At 41.5% G+C, this 20,317-nt stretch overlaps 1 protein-coding gene across 1 annotated transcript; it reads left to right on the top strand.

The window, feature by feature from the left end:
• Nucleotides 1-5,562: 5,562 nt before the first annotated feature.
• Nucleotides 5,563-9,732, top strand: LOC140036298 (uncharacterized). Its single transcript, XM_072077656.1, has 4 exons — nucleotides 5,563-6,255; nucleotides 6,896-7,180; nucleotides 8,365-8,546; nucleotides 8,910-9,732. Exons 1-4 carry the CDS (start codon nucleotides 5,563-5,565, stop codon nucleotides 9,730-9,732), a joined length of 1,983 nt encoding a protein of 660 aa, XP_071933757.1.
• The last annotated feature ends 10,585 nt before the right edge of the window (nucleotides 9,733-20,317 follow it).

Genomic DNA, 20,317 nt, shown 5'->3' with positions numbered 1-20,317 from the left:
TACCAGTCGTGCTAGGATATTTGTCATTTGTTGCATTGCCGTCGCCATTTGATCACCAGCCCTCGGTCCCTGTTCTTGCTCGGCCACTGTTTCTCTTTCTTCTCTCGGTTCCTAAGCTTGCCTAGCTCCACGGCCACGACTGCGTTTCCCGTCCATATATATGTTTTCCCTCTCTCTTTTCTTTTTTTTTTCCGCAAAAGGTAATTTAGTAAATAAACACAGTAAATCGACTATTGTAACAAATTCTAGCTTTCCAAATACACAAATAAATAAATATATACGCACATAACACGCCATATCAAGAAGACGGATAAGCAAATACACAAAGACATATCAAGTTGGACAGATAATCATGTACACACAGGTATACTGACGTCATGTAGTAACAATATACAGGTAAATCAAAAGGAAAAAGTGAAGTCGTCCCAGTATCAGCCCGTCCGATCTCTCACGTCACTTACTATCCAAACTAGATATCCCTAACCTCTTGTGCTCATTTTAGTCAGACAAAGCCTGTTCATGTTCCCAAAATGCAAGTCTCAAGTACTTAGTAGTGCCGCAACTCTAGAGTACTCAGGCACGAGAATCCGAAATAAGATAATTCACATCTTGAGCTGCAGTCTCAAGAGTAAACTATCTACAATCGAAATTCCTACCTGACATACCTATCTATGGTCCTCAGATACCATGAGAAAGATTTAAGGCCTATAACATTCACAATTCATAGCTTCACTTAGTCCCTCATACTTATTCACCACTTAGTCCAGGGTCACTCCGCGCAGAGACCACGCGAAGCAGCTATAGGTTTTATCCCTCAAACGTTTAACTTTCAAGTCAAATCGAATCCCACAGTCCGGCATCCTAAACTTCAAGCCTAGGATACACTACAGAGATGTGAAGCCTAAGCTTTGATACCACCTGTGACGGCCCCACCTCCCCCTAGGGCGTACCCCAGGGTTCAGCGGGTCGCCTGCCCGGCTCTCGCCGGGACTCAGTCGTTCCTTAATCAAATCCAGAATAAATCACAAGAATAAATAGGGCAGCAATCCAAACTTAAAGCGGAATTTATATACATTGCTATCTCAAAAGGAAGTACAGCCATCAAATGAACAAAGGTTCTCACTTCACCATACAACCAACCCGTGCCAAGCACTAGGGCGAGAACCATTACAAAAGAAACAAAAGACCTAGACTAGGCTAGTCTATCCTCTCATCCTGCTCGCCGTCCCCTGTTAAGGAAAACAAAACTAAAGGGGTGAGCTAAAAGCTCAGTGAGGTTCCGAACAGATAATCAAACAATCAATTCAATACATCAAACATGGAGTATCAATAATTCAAGAAACGTTTACAATGGAAAGCAATAGTAACATTCATTAAAAGGATACGGGCTCACATGGAGCTATTCGTTCTTTCGTTCGTTCCCCTGACATTTCCCCTTATTCCTCCAATTATTTGAAATTTCCTTTTTGAGAAATAAAACCCTCGTGCCTTCGTTCGTTCATTCATCCCTTTCCGGACATTGACCGGACTCCAGCCATCCGGACGTTGACCGGACTCCACCCATCCGGACGTAGCCGGACTACAAGGTAATACTCAAGTATACCAATTTCACCCAGGGTCACCATATCGCCCAACCGAGTCCGCTTCTGGCTCGAGTCGATCGGTAACGAAGGGCAGTGGCCAGTTCAGCCAAAAGGCTTACATTCATGCACAAGTAACATTTAATCCTTAATCATTGAAAATTTCACATTAATTTAGGTCGAGTGCGATAAAGTACACCCTCGCCTAGAAAACTCTTTTTAACAATCATTAAAATCACTTAACACATTATCAATCAATAATAACAAGCCAATAAGTCAAGGAAATATGGCAAACAAGGAACACTCACCTAGTTATGCAAAATAACGTGTAAAATATCCTTCCGGATATTACCCTTAGTCACCAATGAAACCTAAGGTTGAACAAGAGAACATATTACAGTTTATCGAGCAAAACATTTAAGGGAAACAAAGAAACCCGACTAATTAGGAGTAAAACGTGTAAAGATGACTTTCAAGTAAGAAGAGGGTTGTTTGAACCCAATGATGAAAATCATGTTTTAAAATGGAAAGCCGGTCATGGTATTGGCAAAACAAAAGTATTCAAGTTCAAATAGAAACCTAGCCCTCGAGCGAAAATTTGGGCAGCACGCCCTTTGTGTTTACCTAATTTTCCAGCCATTTTGGCTTCATTATTTTTCTCAACAACCCAAAGGTATACACACATCAATTCAAGTTCAAAATCCGTTCAATAGGCTCAAGATCACACAAGGACAACAATAAAGCTAGGAATAAGTGCGGAAATGAAAGTAACAAAAGGCAGATTTGACCAAATTTTCCATAACGGGCACAACCGAAGCTACGTTTATCAGATTAGTATGTAACTTATACCATTTCGAAGCTAGGACGAAGGCCTACAACTTTCATGAAGGTCACTTAGTCAGATTTCCAGGGTAACCTGGTCAAATTCCCAATTTACAGAACCAACTTCCAACTTGACGGATAATTAACCGCACCGAACTAGAATGATCATATCTCCGGCTACCACGGTCCATTTAGGTTGTTCTTGTAGGCGTTGGAAAGCTTAAACCGAGTACTAAAACTTTCATGTTTTGGGAAAAAGCTAAATCAGCATGGATCCTAGTGAACAAACATGATAAACTGGATGAACTGACGAAAACGGAACACTGGAAATTTCCTAAAACAGTGAGGGTATTTTGGTATTTTCACGGGCTACGCTGCTCCGATTGAGTTGAAATTTTGTAGGCACCTATAAAATACCATTATATACAACTTTAATGTTTTATTCCAAGCCCAATTCGGCCTCTAACATAGGGCAATAAAAACGGGCAGAACCTAGTGACAATTTTCCAGAAATCTGAAATCTTTTGGTTTCAATGATAACTTTCTTAATTTCTTACTCCACTTGCTACCAAAACCCCCTATATGACCTTGGATACAACATATATTCATCATACATCAAGTTTAGGTAGAAATTTATTAAACCCTAACTCATGTAACAAAAGGAAAAATTACCCAAAACATGATAACAACCGTAATTCATCACAATCTTGAGATGCTAAGCTAATTTAAACAATTTTAAGAGTAAAAATTGGGGAAATCATCATCCTTACCTTTGCTTAGTGTCTACCAAGAGCAACCCTAGCCTTCCCCTTCAAAATTTCACCAATAGCTCACTCAATAAACACTCAAGGGTGCCTTTAATCGGTTTAGTTTCTTTGTTTCCTCACTTTGTGACTTGATTCAAGAAGAAATGGAGAAGCTTTTCTCTTGTTTTTGCTCTCTCTCTCTCTCGGCTCTTCAGCAGAAATAATGAGGAAGAATGGTGCAATTTTGGGGATAAGAAGGTTGGACAATGTCTTGGTCAATGGCCTCTAATGGTGTGACACTTGTCACAACCCTTACCAAGTAAAATTTCCTTTTCTTTTCTTGTATTTTCAGCCTCTAATTTCGGTCAAGCTTTGCTGGAATTTAGGAGATATTTTGCTCAAATATTAATGAGCTTGTATGGTAAGAAAATGGTGATCAAGTGGTGTGTTCCATCGGTAGTGCACCGTATACGTCGGTTTGCGCCGTTTTTCCTTAAATCGCACGTACTAGGGTTTTTTTCTTTCCATTCACTAACTTTTTATCATTGCTCCTAATCACATATTATCTCTCACTTAAAAGTCACTTTTAATCACCAAATTTGATCCTTACTCTGTACCGAAAATTCATCCGGCGGAAAATCGCGAAAACCCCAATTTTGCTCTAATCTTGAAACCAAAAGGGAAACCCTACTTTCTAGGTTTATTTGCACATATTGTGGAATGATTGGGTGGTAGGGCTATAATAAATGAATACTTCTAAATAAAAAGGCATTTTTGAGAAAAATATAAGAAATTTGCGAGTCCTCACAACAACCTGATTTGGGAAGTTCTTGAACCACTTGATCAAGAATCTTGAAGTTCTTGACCAACTAAATCTGTTTGGGGGAATTCTTGAGTAAATTTCACGAGTTTCTTGGAAACTTGGGGAACACTTCCAATTTCTTGACAAAAGCTTGAATCTGGTCAGACTCTAAGTTGCTTGGGACGAAATTTGAGTCTTGAGAAGACAAACAGAGAGCCGCAAAAGAAAGGAAAAAAAAAGGAAGGAAGAGGCAGTGGCTCTAGGTTTCCTAATTGGAACACAAGTCCCATTCTTGACCAACTTCTAATCCTAAACTTATTTGGATTGAAGTCAGCCGAGATAACCAAGAAACCAAGTACCCTACTTTCCCTCAAACACCTTTCAAACTTGCCATATCATATCCGAACAAAACACACCAAAACCGTGACTGCCCAAAACAACACAATAACCAAACCAGTTTCCTAAACAAAACCACCCGTCTCTTAGCACTTGTTCCTCACTGTGGACTGCAAAACCTTGTGAACCGAACTGAGTTACCCTCAAGGGCTAAACACCTACCTCTTACTCATCCCAAACAGTCCAAATACACCATAACCAATCTGTCCGAAACCTCAAACACCAAACAACCAAATTTTCCAGCAATACAAGGGCGCATACAGCCCACTCGCAACTTAACTTGATTAGAGTCCTTTCTCAAGTCAAACTTTCACTCCTTGCTTGCGGACTAGGTCAGTAAGATTCCAGTGTGTTTACCGTGTCTTTTGCTTCCTTTTTGAGTCATTATTCGGTCTCAACTTTTAGCTACTCTTACGCCATTCTTTGGGGAGAACTTGATTAAAGTTTGATTGAACAACTTGAAGGAAATTTCTGATTTCTTCAAGAGGGCAATCAAGGGATTTGAAAGTGAGTGGTGATTTCATTAGAGTGTGTTTAACCACTTGAGCGAAACACGAGAGTGAGCGAAACACGTGAGGGAGTGAGTGAGGAATTTTTCCCTTAACATTTGTTGAAGTTTTGCAGGATAACCCATAGCCAATGAAAACAACATCATCGTGGCACAATTGGCATCAAGAATGGATGCTATGTCGAGAGACATGCAAAGGAAGTTTGACCTCCGCTTTGAGTCCATGCAAGAGCAAATTGAACAATTGGATCCCTCCAGAAACTCTTCTTGGAAAACTAGAGGGAAACTCACCGTGAACGAATTCCGTGACTCTAACTCAGAGGGAAAGTTCGAAGATGATGAGTGAAGGCCGCGGAGAATGACACAGCGGGCTAACCATATGGAGGATCAACTCAAGGGAATAAAATTAAAAATTCCTACCTTCCACGGCAAATTGGATCCCGAAGCGTACTTGGAGTGGGAGAGAAAGATTGAGTTGATCTTCGATTGCAACTACTACACAGAGTCTCAAAAGGTAAAGTTGGCCGCCATAGAATTCACCGATTATGCCGCAGTTTGGTGGGATCAACTCCGTATCAAACAACGAAAGCATGAGGACTCGGCCATCGGATATGGGACAACTTGAAATGAATCATGAGGAAACGCTTCATACCTGGTTACTATCACAGGGATTTGCATCACAAATTGCAAACCCTCACTCAAGGTAGTATGACGGTTGAAGACTACTTCAAGGAAATGGAAATGTCCATGATGCGGGCTGATGTTCACGAAGATGAGGAGGCCACCATGGCACGGTTTTTGGGAGGATTACGGCCTGACATTGCTGACATCGTGGAACTTCAACACTACCTTGATATGGGAGAACTCTTGGACAAAGCTATCAAGGTAGAACGGAGGTTCAAGAGGAGGGGAACGGTCCGACAAAACTCCAACTTCCAATCTAAAAATTGGAGAAATACGCCCTTAAAGAGGGAGGATCGCCCCTCGAGTGGCCCACACTTTGCAGCGTCGAATGGAAATTCAAGGGGGACTTTGAGCCCGACTACACTACCTTCCCAACCAACTTCAAATGAGGGTTTTAAATCCCAACCAGAGGTCTCTAAATCAAGGACTCGTGACACCAAATGCTTCAAGTGTCAAGGGTTTGGGCACATTGTTTCCCAATGCCCCAACCAACGGACCTTGATCATGTTACCCAATGGCGATTTATTGACCGATGATGAAGATGACGAACATGAGGGAATGCCATCCTTGGAGGTGGAAGAGGACGAGCTTGAGGAGATACCTGTCAATGACACGGTTGGATATCTAGTGGCAAGGCGAGCACTAGCTACTCAAGCTAGTCGAGATGAGCTCCAACGAGAAAACATCTTCTACTCAAGATGTCATATACACAACAAGGTTTGTAGCCTAGTCATTGACCCAGGGAGTTGCACTAATGTTGCAAGTGCACTAATGATGGAGCGACTCAACTTACCAACAACCAACCACTCGCGTCCCTACAAACTCCAATGGCTAAACAATAGTGGCGAGGTAGGTATCCCCAAACAAGTCTTAGTTACTTTTTGCATTAGCCGATATGAAGATGATATTGTATACGATGTAGTACCTATGCAAGCTGCACACATGCTTTTAGGCCGTCCTTGGCAATTCGATAAGAGAGTTATTTTTTATGGTGTTCTAAAATAAATACTCCTTTTTGCATAATGGTAAGAAAATTACACATGCACCTCTCACACCACAACAAGTGCATGAGGACCAAGTTAACTTACAAAGGGAGTATGATATGCATGCTACTAGTCAAAAATAACCAACAAAAGGAAAAGTAAAAAAGATGGCCGAGAACCCTAAGGATAAGAGTAAGCCTACTTGAACCATTGAGCTAGGGAAAGAAAGAAAAACTAGCATGCTAGCTCGAGTGAAAGATGTGAGGAAAGCCTTACATTCTAACCAAGTCTTGCTTATATTGATTTGTAAGGAAGCTTTACTCACTAATGAGTTTGATACTTCTCTGCCTAGTATTGTCACTAACCTTTTACAGGAGTATCATGATGTGTTTCCCGAGAATATACCTAATGGATTGCCACCTTTGAGAGGGATTGAACATCAAATTGATTTCATCCCTGAGGCTTCTTTGCCAAACAAGGCACCGTATAGGATTAATCCCGAGGAAACAAAGGAACAACAAAGGCAAGTAGAGGAGTTGCTTGGCAAAGGATGGATTCGTGAGAGTCTAAACCCTTGTGCTGTACCCGTCCTACTTGTGCCTAAGAAGGATGGAGGATGGAGGATGTGCACTGACTGTCGAGCTATTAACGCCATAACGGTAAAGTATCGCCATCCCATACCATGTCGAGATGACATGCTTGATGAATTGCATGGTGCGATCATTTTTACAAAAATTGATCTAAAAAGTGGATACCATCAAATTCGTATGAAAGATGGAGACGAATGGAAAACTGCTTTTAAGACTAAACATGGCTTATATGAGTGGTTAGCCATGCCTTTTGGCCTAACTAACGCACCTAGCACTTTTATGATGTTAATGAATCATATTTTGCGTCCTTTCATTGGTAAATTTGTGGTAGTGTATTTTGACGATATCCTAATTTATAGTAGGAGTTTAGAAGAGCATGCAATACATTTACAAGCTTTCTTAGATGTACTTCGAAAGGCAAGGCTCTACGCCAACCTTAAGAAGTGCACCTTTTGCACTGATCAACTTGTTTTTCAAGGATATGTTATAAGTGCACAGGGTGTACAAGTGGATCAATCAAAGGTGAAGGCTATAAATGAATGGCCAACACCTTCCAATGTAAGTGAGGTGAGGAGTTTCCATGGCTTGGCAAGCTTCTACAGGCGTTTTGTTAAGAACTTCAGTACCATAGCTGCACCACTTACATCTACCATCAAGAAGAACTCACCATTTCAATGGGGGGAAGAACAAGCTAAGTCTTTCCAATTACTTAAACACAAGCTCACACATGCACCTGTTCTAAGTTTACCTAACTTCGACAAAGTTTTTGAGATAGAGTGTGATGCTTCTGGTATAGGTATTGGGGCTGTTCTACTCCAATAAGGTCGACCGATCGCATACTTCAGTGAAAAGCTAAATGGAGTCGCCTTGAACTACTCCACCTATGACAAGGAACTGATGGCATTAGTTCGAGCCCTCCAAACTTGGCAACACTACCTTCGACCTCGAGAGTTCATCCTACATACTGATCACGAATCCCTCAAGCACATCAAAGTCACAAACCAAGCTGAGTAAATGCCATGCAAGATGGATAGCCTTCATCGACACCTTTGCATTCAGGATCAAATATAAAATAGGTAAGTCTAATGTAGTAGCTGATGCACTTTCTAAGAGATATACACAACTTACTACATTGGATGCCAAATTACTAGGATTTGAATATCTCAAGGATCTTCATGTCACTGACCCAGATTTTGGTGAGATTTTCAACTCCTTGCCACGAGACAACTCGTGAGCATTACTTTCTTTCACAGGGGTTCTTGTACTACAAGGACAAATTGTGCATTCCATTAAGCTCCATGCGACCCCTGTTGGTTCGAGAAGCCCATGGAGGAGGACTTATGGGCCACTTTGGAGTTACTAAGACATTGTTCACCCTTCAAGAACACTTCTTTTGGCCACGCATGAAGAGGGATGTTGAACAACATATACAAAGGTGTGTAAATTGTCACCATGTAAAATCAAAGGTAAATCCTCACGGACTCTACACTCTTTCACCTATCCCTCATGCACCTTGGGTTGACCTATCTATGGATTTCGTACTTGGATTACCTAGAACTAGAGAAGGTCATGACTCTATCTATATTGTGGTTGACCGTTTCTCTAAAATGGCACACTTTATACCTTGCCATAAGACCGATGATGCTAAGCACATAGCTGATCTGTTCTTTGGAAACATAGTACGTTTGCATGGCATGCCTCGTACCATCGTATCTGATAGGGATGTAAAGTTCCTTAGCTACTTTTGAAAAACTTTGTGGTGTAAACTAGGCACTAAATTGCTTTTCTCTACTTCTAGTCACCCACAAACTGATGGACAAACTGAAGTAGTTAATAGGACTTTGTCTACCTCGTTGCGTGCCATAATCAAAAAGAACATTAAGATATGGGAAGATTGCTTATTACGTGTTGAATTCGCTTACAACCGCACTATACACACAGCTACCCAATATTCCCCTTTTGAAATTGTCTATGGCTTTAACCCTCTCACCCCATTGGACTTATCTCCTTTACCTGATCATGAGAGAGTTAACATGGATGGCAAGAAAAAGGTAGATTTTGTGCGTGACTTGCATACCAAAGTTCGAGCCACGATCGAGAAACGCACACTCCAATACATTCAAAATGCAAACAAAGGGCGTCGCAAGATGGTCTTCGAACCAGGCGACTGGGTCTGGATCGACATGCGAAAGAAGCGCTTTCCACTTCAAAGGCGCAACAAACTCCTTCCAAGGGGTGATGGGCCCTTCCAAGTCATGGAGAAAATCAATGACAATGCCTACAAACTTGACCTTCCAGGTGAGTATGGGGTATATGCTACATTTAATGTTGCTGACTTGAGTCCCTTTTATGCAGATGATGAGCTTGATTTGGGGACAAATCGCCTTCAAGAGGAGGGAATTGATGACGGAGCACCAAGGGTTAATGGTGACCAAGTCATTCAAGTACCACAAGGACCGGTCACAAGAGCTCGTACCAAGAAATTACACGAGTCACTTCAAGTACTTGTATGCACCATCCAAGAGAGAATTGGAGATGACTTAAAGACCATTGAAGGCTTGGAGAATGAGGATTCCACAATATACACCTTACTTCAAGTTGATGAACCAAGTGAAGACTAGTTTTAGTCAAGGCCAAGAGTTAGTTGCCAATTGTAGTCAAGGCCGAGACTTAGTAGTCATTTTTAATTACTGTTTAGTTGTTTAATTTATGTAATAAATTCGGCCAAAACCACCTTTGGTTGGCCGAATATTTTAGGAGCTATTTTAGTCATTAGATTTGGCCCAAGGGCCTTAGTCATTTAAGTGGATCAATTCCACCGTAGGGCTAGTCTTTCGAGTCCAGTGTATGGCTATATATAGCCAAGACAATAGACCTTTACATTTAGTTTTCAAGATTAATACAATTGTGAGTGTTTTCACTTTTCTCTTCCTAAGAGAGCCCTTTTGAATATTTGAGAATCTTTCTCAATTGTTCAATCAAACTTATCAATCGAGTAATCCCTTGATTGTGGCGTTCATTTACCTTTAATTTGGTTCGCTAGTTCGTTAGATAACGGGTTGAGATAGTATCAATAGTGTTCGTTATCTCGGGGATTACTTTTGGGTCAAATTTTTGCCGCCTAAGCCGTTGGTGATTGGTTGTCTAGATCGTGTCCAATCGTGGTTTTCACATCAGTTGGTAATCAGAGCTAGTCGACAACCACCAGGTTATTTCTTTCCTTTTGTTTTGTTTCGAGTCATATTCGTTTGTTGTCAAATCAAAAAAAAAATTCTTTTTTTGTCGCCAGCCTTCCTTTGTTTGTCGTTTATCTTGACTATCCGCAATTATCCCTTTGCTTTCCACATTGTGTCGCTATTTCTGCTGTGTTTTTCTTGTCCTCAATCGCATCCCAGTGTTGTGTGTTTGAGTCTTGAATTCATCGAGTCAAAAAACAGAAGACAAAACAGCCGCTAGGTTTCTTTTTTTTTTTTTGCTGTCCATCGTCCTCTTTGTGTCTTTGTATTGCATGCAATCTGTTTTGCTGTCTCTTGCTATCATTTGTCCAGATCATAGTCCTTTCGTTGTGTTGTTGAGTCATTTTGGGTGTGCAAAGCAGCCACCAAAAGAGAAAAAAAAACTATAACAGCCGCAACTAGGGTTTTCTTCCCTTCTTGCCGCAACTAAGGTTTTTCCTTTTGGCGATGTGTTGAGTGCAAATCTGTCTAGATATTTCGGTCACTAGTTAGTGCTAGTTTCTATCCAGTTTGTGGTTTAATTCGTGTGGGGTTCTGTGTGTCGGGTCGTGTACAAACAACCCAGAGAAAAAACAAAAAAAAAGAGAGAGGAGTCGCGTACCTTGGAGTCAAGTTGCTGGAATTTTCTTTTCTTGGCTGCCGAACCTGTTTCACCTCTAACCCTTTGTTACTTGCGTTGTTTCTTGCTAATCTTGGATACCACAACCTGATTTGGGAAGTTCTTGAACCACTTGTTCAAGAATCTTGAAGTTCTTGACCAACTAAATCTGTTTGGGGGAATTCTTGAGTAAATTTCACGGGTTTCTTGGAAACTTGGAGAACACTTCCAATTTCTTAGCAAAATCTTGAATCTGGTCAGACTCTAAGTTGCTTGGGACGAAATTTGAGTCTTGAGAAGACAAACAGAGAGCCGCAAAAGAAAAGAAAAAAAAAAGGAAGGAAGAGGCGATGGCTCTAGGTTTCCTAATTGGAACACAAGTCCCATTCTTGACCAACTTCTAATCCTAAACTTATTTGGATTGAAGTCAGCCGAGATCACCAAGAAACCAAGTACCCTACTTTCCCTCAAACACCTTTCAAACTTGCCATATTAGATCCGAACAAAACACACCAAAACCGTGACTGCCCAAAACAACACAATAACCAAACCAGTTTCCTAAACAAAACCACCCGCCTCTTAGCACTTGTTCCTCACTGCGGACCGCAAAACCTTGTGAACCGAACTGAGTTACCATCAAGGACTAAACACCTACCTCTTACTCATCCCAAACAGTCCAAATACACCATAACCAATCTGTCCGAAACCTCAAACACCAAACAACCAAATTTTCCAGCAATACAAGGGCGCATACAGCCCACTCGTAACTTAACTTGATTAGAGTCCTTTCTCAAGTCAAACTTTCACTCCTTGCGGACTAGGTCAGTAAGATTCCAGTGTGTTTACCGTGTCTTTTGCTTCCTTTTTGAGTCATTATTCGGTCTCAACTTTTAGCTACTCTTACGCCATTCTTTAGGGAGAACTTGATTAAAGTTTGATTGAACAACTTGAAGGAAATTTCTGATTTCTTCAAGGGGGCAATCAAAGGATTTCAAAAGTGAGTGGTGATATCATTAGAGTGTGTTTAACCACTTGAGCGAAACACGAGAGTGAGCGAAACACGTGAGGAAGTGAGTAAGGAATTTTTCCCTTAACATTTGTTGAAGTTTTGCAGGATAACCCATAGCCAATGAAAACGACATCATCGTGGCACAATTGGCATCAAGAATGGATGCCATGTCGAGAGACAAGCAAAGGAAGTTTGACCTCCGCTTTGAGTCCATGCAAGAGCAAATTGAACAATTGGATCCCTCCAGAAAAGCACAATTGGATCCCTCCAGAAACTCTTCTAGGAAAACTAGAGGGAAACTCACCGTGAACGAATTCAGTGACTCTAACTCAGAGGGAAAGTTCGAAGATAATGAGCGAAGGCCGTGGAGAATGACACAACGGGCTGACCATGTGGAGGATCAACTCAAGGGAATAAAATTAAAAATTCTTACCTTTCACGGCAAATCAGATCCCGAAGCGTACTTGGAGTATGCGAGAAAGATTGAATTGATCTTCGATTGCAACCACTACACAGAGTCTCAAAAGGTAAAGTTGGCCGCCATAGAATTCATCGATTACGCCACAGTTTGGTGGGATCAACTCCGCATCAAACAACGAAGGCATGAGGAACCGGCCATTCGGACATGGGACAACTTGAAACGAATCATGAGGAAACGCTTCATACCCGGTTACTATTACAGGGATTTGCATCACAAATTGCAAACCCTCACTCAAGGTAGTATGACGGTTGAAGACTACTTCAAGGAAATGGAAATGTTCGTTATGCGGGCTGATGTTCACGAAGATGAGGAGGCCACCATGGCACGGTTTTTGGGAGGATTACGGCCCGACATTGCTGACATCGTGGAACTTCAACACTACCTTGATATGGGAGAACTCTTGGACAAAGCTATCAAGGTAGAACGGAGGTTCAAGAGGAGGGGAACGGTCCGACAAAACTCCAACTTCCAATCTGAAAATTGGAGAAATACGCCCTTAAAGAGAGAGGATCACCCCTCGAGTGGCCCACACTTTGCAAAGTCGAATGGAAATTCAAGGGGGACTTTGAGGCTGACTACACTACTTTCCAAACCAACTTCAAATGAGGGTTTTAAATCCCAACCAGAGGTCTCTAAATCAAGGACTCGTGACACCAAATGCTTCAAGTGTCAAGGGTTTGGGCACATTACTTTCCAATGCCCCAACCAACGGACCTTGATCATGTTACCCAATGGCGAGTTATTGACCGATGATTAAGACGGGGAACATGAGGGAATGCCGTCCTTGGAGGGGAAAGAGAAGGACCTTGAGGAGATACCTATCAATGACACGGTTGGATGTCTAGTGGCAAGGCGAGCACTAGCTACTCAAGCTAGTCGAGATGAGCTCCAACGAGAAAACATCTTCTACTCAAGATGTCATATACACAACAAGATTCGTAGCCTAGTCATCGACCCAGGGAGTTGCGCTAATGTTGCAAGTGCACTAATGGTGGAGCGACTCAACTTACCAACAACCGACCACCCGCGTCCCTACAAACTCCAATGGCTAAACAATAGCGGCGAGGTACGTATCTCCAAACAAGTATTAGTTACTTTTCGAATTGGTCGATATGAAGATGATATTGTATGCGATGTAGTACCTATGCAAGCTACACACATGCTTTTAGGCCGTCCTTGGCAATTCGATAAGAGAGTTATTTTTTATGGTTTTCTAAATAAATACTCCTTTTTGCATAATGGTAAGAAAATTACACTTGCACCTCTCACACCACAACAAGTGCATGAGGACCAACTTAACTTACAAAGGGAGTATGATATGCATGCCACTAGTTAAAAACAACCATCAAAAGGAAAAGTAAAAGAGATGGTCGAGAACCCTAAGGATAAGAGTAAGTCTACTCGAACCATTGAGCTAGGGAAAGAAAGAAAAACTAGCATGCTAGCTCGAGTGAAAGATGTGAGGAAAGCTTTACATTCTATGACGACCCGTAATTTTCTTAATTTCTAAGTTTTATTTTCTTTTAATTGCACATTTTTCCACATTTTCTTTATTCAAAAAATTTTAAAAATAAATTTGATGAGTAAATATAGTTTTAAAATGATTTTTCTAATATCGGTTAGTTTTTGAGAAATTAAGAGCGTATATCGGATGTGGGACCCGCTAGTGCGGAAAGTTCGATAAAATTCGGCCAATTAGGTTAAGTGTTGGATACCGGGTTTATTTTAGCAGGTGTTAAGAGATAATTAGAGGATATCATTTGGATGAGTGTTGAGGAAACAAAAGGATAGCTTAGCATTTAATGAAAGTGACAAGTGTCACTTGAAGATTAATTCTTACTTGTTGACCACTATTCATGACTTTACCAAATAAATCAAAATTGACTAAAATTACTCTTCATTTTCAAGCTTCATGGCCGAATATCTTCAATGGAAAAGAAAGGAAAAGCTCTCAATTTTCTAGTCTCCAATCTTGCCCAATCTTTCCATTCAACCGTTTAATCTTCAAATTAACCTCTTAGTTTGGTTTTATTAAGGTTGGTTGTGAAGTTGTTTGGAAGGCTAAGGTGGTTAGTTGCTTCCTTTCTTACATTTTAAGGTGAGTATCTAAGGAACTCCTCTTTTGTTCTTGATGATGTTTAATTAATGGCTTGTGGTAGCCTAAGAGGTGTTTTTGTGGGTTATTTCATGATGTTAGTGAGATTGATGACATTTTTCTATTTATTCATGATTTTTCTGTTTTAAGATGATTACTATTGTGTGGCCATGTATGATGGTTGGAAATGATCTAGAATGAAGCTAGAGGGTGTAAGTTGTGGCTAATTGCGGAAAATTTCCGCATTGAAAGGAAATTCTTGAAATTAGGGTTTCAATTCAACCATTCTGCCCGGTACTGTTCCTTGGTTCAAGACTCCGATGTAAATATATGTACAAGTGTTTAATCGACGTCCCGTACTTCCGTATGGTTTGGTAAGCTCTGTTTAACCCTTGGTGGTCTCCAATTGTTCATTTTCGTTGAGTTCTCACGCGTACTATATAGGGTTTGTGTGAATCGACTCCGTGGTCCTGGCGAGAGCTGGGCAGGCAGTCCGCCGAACCCTTTGGTTCGCCTTAGGGTGAGGTGGGGCTGTCACAGGTGGTATCAGAGCTACTTCGCGTGGTCTCTGCGCGGAGTGAGCTTGGGCCAAGTGGTGTTATGGTCCTGCTTTCGTGAATGCGTCGAAAGCTATAAGTGCTCTTTTGAGCATAAGTTATGAAATGTACATGTCATATGTGTAAAGATCTTTATCATGGGACTTGAGGAAGCTAGGTATGTATGTCAGGTAGGAATCTTTAATATGGATGATTTACGCTTGGGACCGGCCGGCTCGAGTTGTGAATTATCTTAGATGGGATTCTTGCGCCCGGATACGGAAGAGATGAGAGTCTAGGTTAGAAAGGACTTGGGCGAACTAGAAATGTGATTCTATGGAATTTCGTATGGTTTGTTCGGGTGTTAGTAAGCATGATTAACCTGGATTAAGATATAAATCGGAGCATTCTCATCGATTAAGGATGGAGGCCTAGAAGGGAAATAACTTTTCGTTAGTTATTTTGTACTTGTGACCTAGTTTGTCTGTAGTACTTTTGGATGACCCGCTACTTTCATTGATTTCTCATATTTATATCTAATTGACTGCTACTGTGTGACTAGTTCGGTACAGCTGTGTTATGTATATATGCTTTTGATCTGTGTGTTATGTATCTTTAATATGATCTTTGTTCCTCGACCTTAGATTGACTTAGATCAATGGAGGGCACTCGTAGTGGACGAGGCCGTGGGCATGGAATTAGGCAACTCACGTCAGACAGGGGCGCTGGGGAAACCTCATCTGGACCTAACCCTGACCCTAGGGTTGACCCCAACGTTCAAATAGTCGCTGTTATGCAGCAAATGACCAACTTACTGGCACAAGTGGTACAGCAACAGGGTCAACAAAATCCTAACCCTAACCCTGGGAACCCTGGCAACCATGTGGAGAGCGAAGACAGGGCTCTCGAGAGATTTCAGAAGTTCGCCCCACTGAAGTTCATTGGAGGGCCCGACCCGAATGTCGCCGAAAGGTGGCTCGAGAAAATGGTAGATATTTTTGCTGCCTTGCACTATACCGAGGAGAGGTGTGACGGCCCCACCTCCCCCTAAGGCGAACCAGAGGGTTCGGCGGGCCGCCTGCCCAGCTCTCGCCAGGACTCAAAATTTCAAAACAATAAAACTAGATAAACCCAAAAGCGCACTATTCACAATATATCCAATGCCAAAAGGGTTCTATTTACAGTCCCAAAAGTAGCTGTTCAAACCACCAAAACAAAACAACCATCTTAACTGTCCAACTATTACAAGCAAACCTAACTACACTAGTGATTATGCCCAGGAGTTCCCCGCGTCGTCCCCTGCTAAGGAAAACAAAGGAAACGGGGTAAGCTATATGCTTAGTAAGTAAACAGGGGTAAAAGCGTAAATTTCACCTTTAGATAAGCAACTATTTCACAAAAGTGTCAAATCAAGTGCAAAAGTAACAATACAAAGGAAGGATACAGGTTGGCTCCAAAGCCAAGTCGTTTGCCATGCATGACCTCCTGCCGACACTCCGTCGACCATAAACAAGGTCCGTAGAACTCCACTTGTACACCCACCGAACACCTTATCACCCTCACTGGCCAGTCACCTCACAAACTTGCCCGGGCGAACGAAATCACAAACTTGAGCTTGAGTCACAAGCTCTGGTCACAAACTTGGTCCACATAATCGGTGAACCGGATTCACAAACTTGGTGACCTCAAACCAGGTTGGACTGACTTCGACCAAGCCCTAACCGGCTCGAATAGTCCATCCAGGTCATGAGATCGGGCCCCAAACTCACAAACTTCACAAAATTTTCTCAAAAGTCATCCCGAGCCAGAAGCTCAAGGGGTTTAGTTCCAAAATGATTCATATACATATGCCATGTACAAATATGTGCGTAAAGTAGGGTTTAGGTCGAGTGCGATAAAGTACACTCTCGCCTAGGTACCCTTTTCATACATATCGAAACACATAAGCAACTAACACACAAGAGCAGCCTGAATACTTACTCAAAATACAAAAGTGGTACAAGAGCAAAATCACTTCGTGCGTGTTCGCTAGTAGTGGGCCCCACCGGCTCCGCCTAGTTCACCACTGTCTGAAATAGAAGATTGTATCTCATTATATCACAAACGGCCACTAACATACCCAAAACAAGCAAAACGGCAAAATCGGCACATGCAAGTGCGGAAACGGCAAAATGGGCGCACGCGCCCGCGCGGAACGGCAAACGAAAATGGCCAAGTCTGCCTTCTCAAACCGTTTTGATCAAAAGTTAGGCTAGAAATGTCGGATCAAGGTACATGAGGTACCGTTGAGAAGCTAAGAGGAAGGGCTACAATTTTCATGAAGACACCTAAATCCAGATCTGAACATAAATAGGTCGAAAGTATGGAAAATCGTTCCAGAAATTTGCACTCTAGAGTAACGAACAGGATATGTTTGTTGGACCATAACTCCCAGCTCACAAATCTAAATCAGGAAATTCCAATGGTATTAGAAAGCTGAGACATAAGGCTAAAACTTTGATGTTTTGGCCAAGACCTGAATCCATTCAGAACAGAACGAAAATTGAGTGCCAAAGTACCCATCAGAACTGTCCAGATTCAAGGCAGTTCTGACGATCGATTTTGTTTTGGTCATAACAGGAGCTACGGAACTCGGATTTCGACGCACTTCATATCGTTTTGAACCTAAAACCAAGATATACATTTCTTATGAAGGAGTTGACACCCAGATCATACGGGATTAAAACGGAAAAATGCACGGACAGAGGCTGAAATTCAAAACGTACACAATTTCAGGGTACAAAACAGGTGCGAGTGTTTTGGTTATAACTCGAACTACACAGATCCGTTTGACCGGAAATTTTGCAGATATATTCAGGACATAAGAGGCTACAATATTTCATAAGGTCACTCAACCCAGTTTTGAGTGTTACAGGGTCAAACACGCAAGAAACTACACCAGAACCGGAAAAACAGATTCACAAAACGTATTCTAGCGGAAACATCATAAATCAGGCTATCCAACTCCAAATCCAGAAATTCCAAAACCAATTGAAATCTAAGAAACAGGAATACATATCATCAGAAGGCCTCAACAACTAATTTGGAAGCAATTCCAGCCAAAACAACCAATTACAGGCGCAATTCTTACATTCGGGTAAAACCAGAACAGCAATAGTAATTTCGACTTTTCTCACTCTACGCCACTCCGATTGACCTGAAATTTTTCAGGCACCTCTAAAATGTCATTCCCTACAAATTTTATGTTTTAAGTCAAGGCCAATTCGGCCTCTAAAATGGAGCACTAAAACCGGACAGAACAGGGTAGCTTGGTTTCCAAATTCTGAAATTGGCACCTTTACTCTATAAATTCATATCTAACAAGTGCTCTATCATCAAACCCACCAATTACTAGCTCAATAACATCAATGAAGAGGTAGATAACCATAATCAAGGCTGAAAATATAAACCCTAGTTAAACATCCCAACATACCATTTAACCCATGAAATTTTCCCCATAAATCCATCAAAACTATAACTTTAAGCTTCTAGTTCACACATATAAGAGGTAAAGGGAAGTTTCTTACCAAATTCACCTTAATCCTTATATCAAGAAGCTGCCAAGACCTTCCTCTTCCCAAATCACTCCACCAAAACTCTTAAGCTTCCTTGGAGATCAACTTTTGTGGAGGAATTTGCGAGATTATCGGTTGAAACTCAAGATTGAGGCTTGAAATTGAGGTGCAAGGTGAAGTTTTTTCCTCTCTTGTTTTTCCTCTCAAGAATTTCGACCAAGACTAAGAAAAGGGGAAGAAATGAGGAAATTTTGGTCAAATTTCTGTTTTATGAAGGTTAAGACAAGTTGGTCAAAGTCCAACTTCCATAGATGCCTTGACACTTGTTTTCTTTCTAGCATTTTCTCTCATTTCTCTTGGTCAAATATTGTGGCTGATGTATGAGATATTTTGAGGGTCAATTATCTAAAATAAAATGAGAAGATTAAGGTAATAAAGTATGGGTCAAATGGTGTGTTTACCCGGTAACAAACGGTACCCGTCGGTTCGAGCCGATTTTCCTTAAATCACCCGTACTAGAGTTTTTTCTTCCTATTCACTAACTTTTTATTATTGCATCTAATCACATATTATTTCTCACCCAAAAGTCACTCTTAAACACCAAATTTGATCCTTGCTCCGTACCGAAAAATCATCCGGCGAAAAATCGCGAAAACCCTAATTTGCACCAATCTTGAAAACGAAGAGTGAAACCCTACTTTCTAGGTTCATTTGCACTTATTGAGGAATGATTGAGTAGTAGGGCCATAGTAAAATAATAATTTTCAAATAAAATGGTCTTTTAAGAAAAGTGGGATGAATTTTACAATTCCATAGAATAAAATTAGGGTTTTGAGTTAAATATGAGGGATTTAAACATAACCTGCTAGTCACAAGTAAACTAGGGTTTTAAAGTACAAGTAAGGTTTCTAGTCTTTTTTTAAAATAAAACAATGTTTTAAGACAAAATAAAATAAAGAAACTGTCATCCTTTCTTTGAGATTAAACAAAAATAGTATCCTAAAATTTGGGGTATCACAAGAGGCAGGTAACCTTTGTCGTCTTCCAGCTAGAAGGGGCGGCCCGTTCCTGGTGGAACGTCATTCGACAGAAGTGGGAACGGGAGTAGATGCCCCGGACCTGGGTAAACTTCATGCGAGAGTTCAACGCTAAATTCTTCCCTCCTCTAGTCTAGGAACGGAAGGAAGATGAGTTTATCCGACTTTGCCAAGGGGCCCAGTCTGTAGTGGAATACGAGAGTCAGTTCACCCGCCTGTCCAAATTTGCTCCTGAGCTGATCATGACCGAGCAGCGGCGAATAAGGCATTTTATCCAGGGCTTGAACGTAGAAATTCAGAAGGACCTCGCGGTGGCCCAGATTAATGCTTTTAGCGAGGCCGTAGAGAAGGCGCAACGAGTAGAGAATGCTGGGCTGCAGGTGAAAAACTTCCAAGCCAAGAAAAGGGGCTTTCCTGGGAGTAGCTCTGAGCAAGAAGGTACAAGTACGCCCCCTAATATTGGAAAGGGAAACGGGGGAATACGACAACCAGGGGTATCGCGTGATGTCTCTCATGGGGGACCGGTCTCTGCTACTCGTGGTCCCTGTGGATATTGCGGAGGGCCAAATCATACGGAGGCAAATTGTTGGAAGAAAGAGGGAAAATGTCTGCGCTGCGGAAGTGCCGATCATCGGATTGCTGACTGCGCAGTTCGATTAC

Source organism: Coffea arabica, chromosome 2e, assembly GCF_036785885.1.
Source record: "Coffea arabica cultivar ET-39 chromosome 2e, Coffea Arabica ET-39 HiFi, whole genome shotgun sequence".
In the NCBI taxonomy this organism is placed as follows: domain Eukaryota; kingdom Viridiplantae; phylum Streptophyta; class Magnoliopsida; order Gentianales; family Rubiaceae; genus Coffea; species Coffea arabica.
Note: the sequence above shows the minus strand (reverse complement) of the source record. Positions and strands in the feature narration are given on the sequence as shown.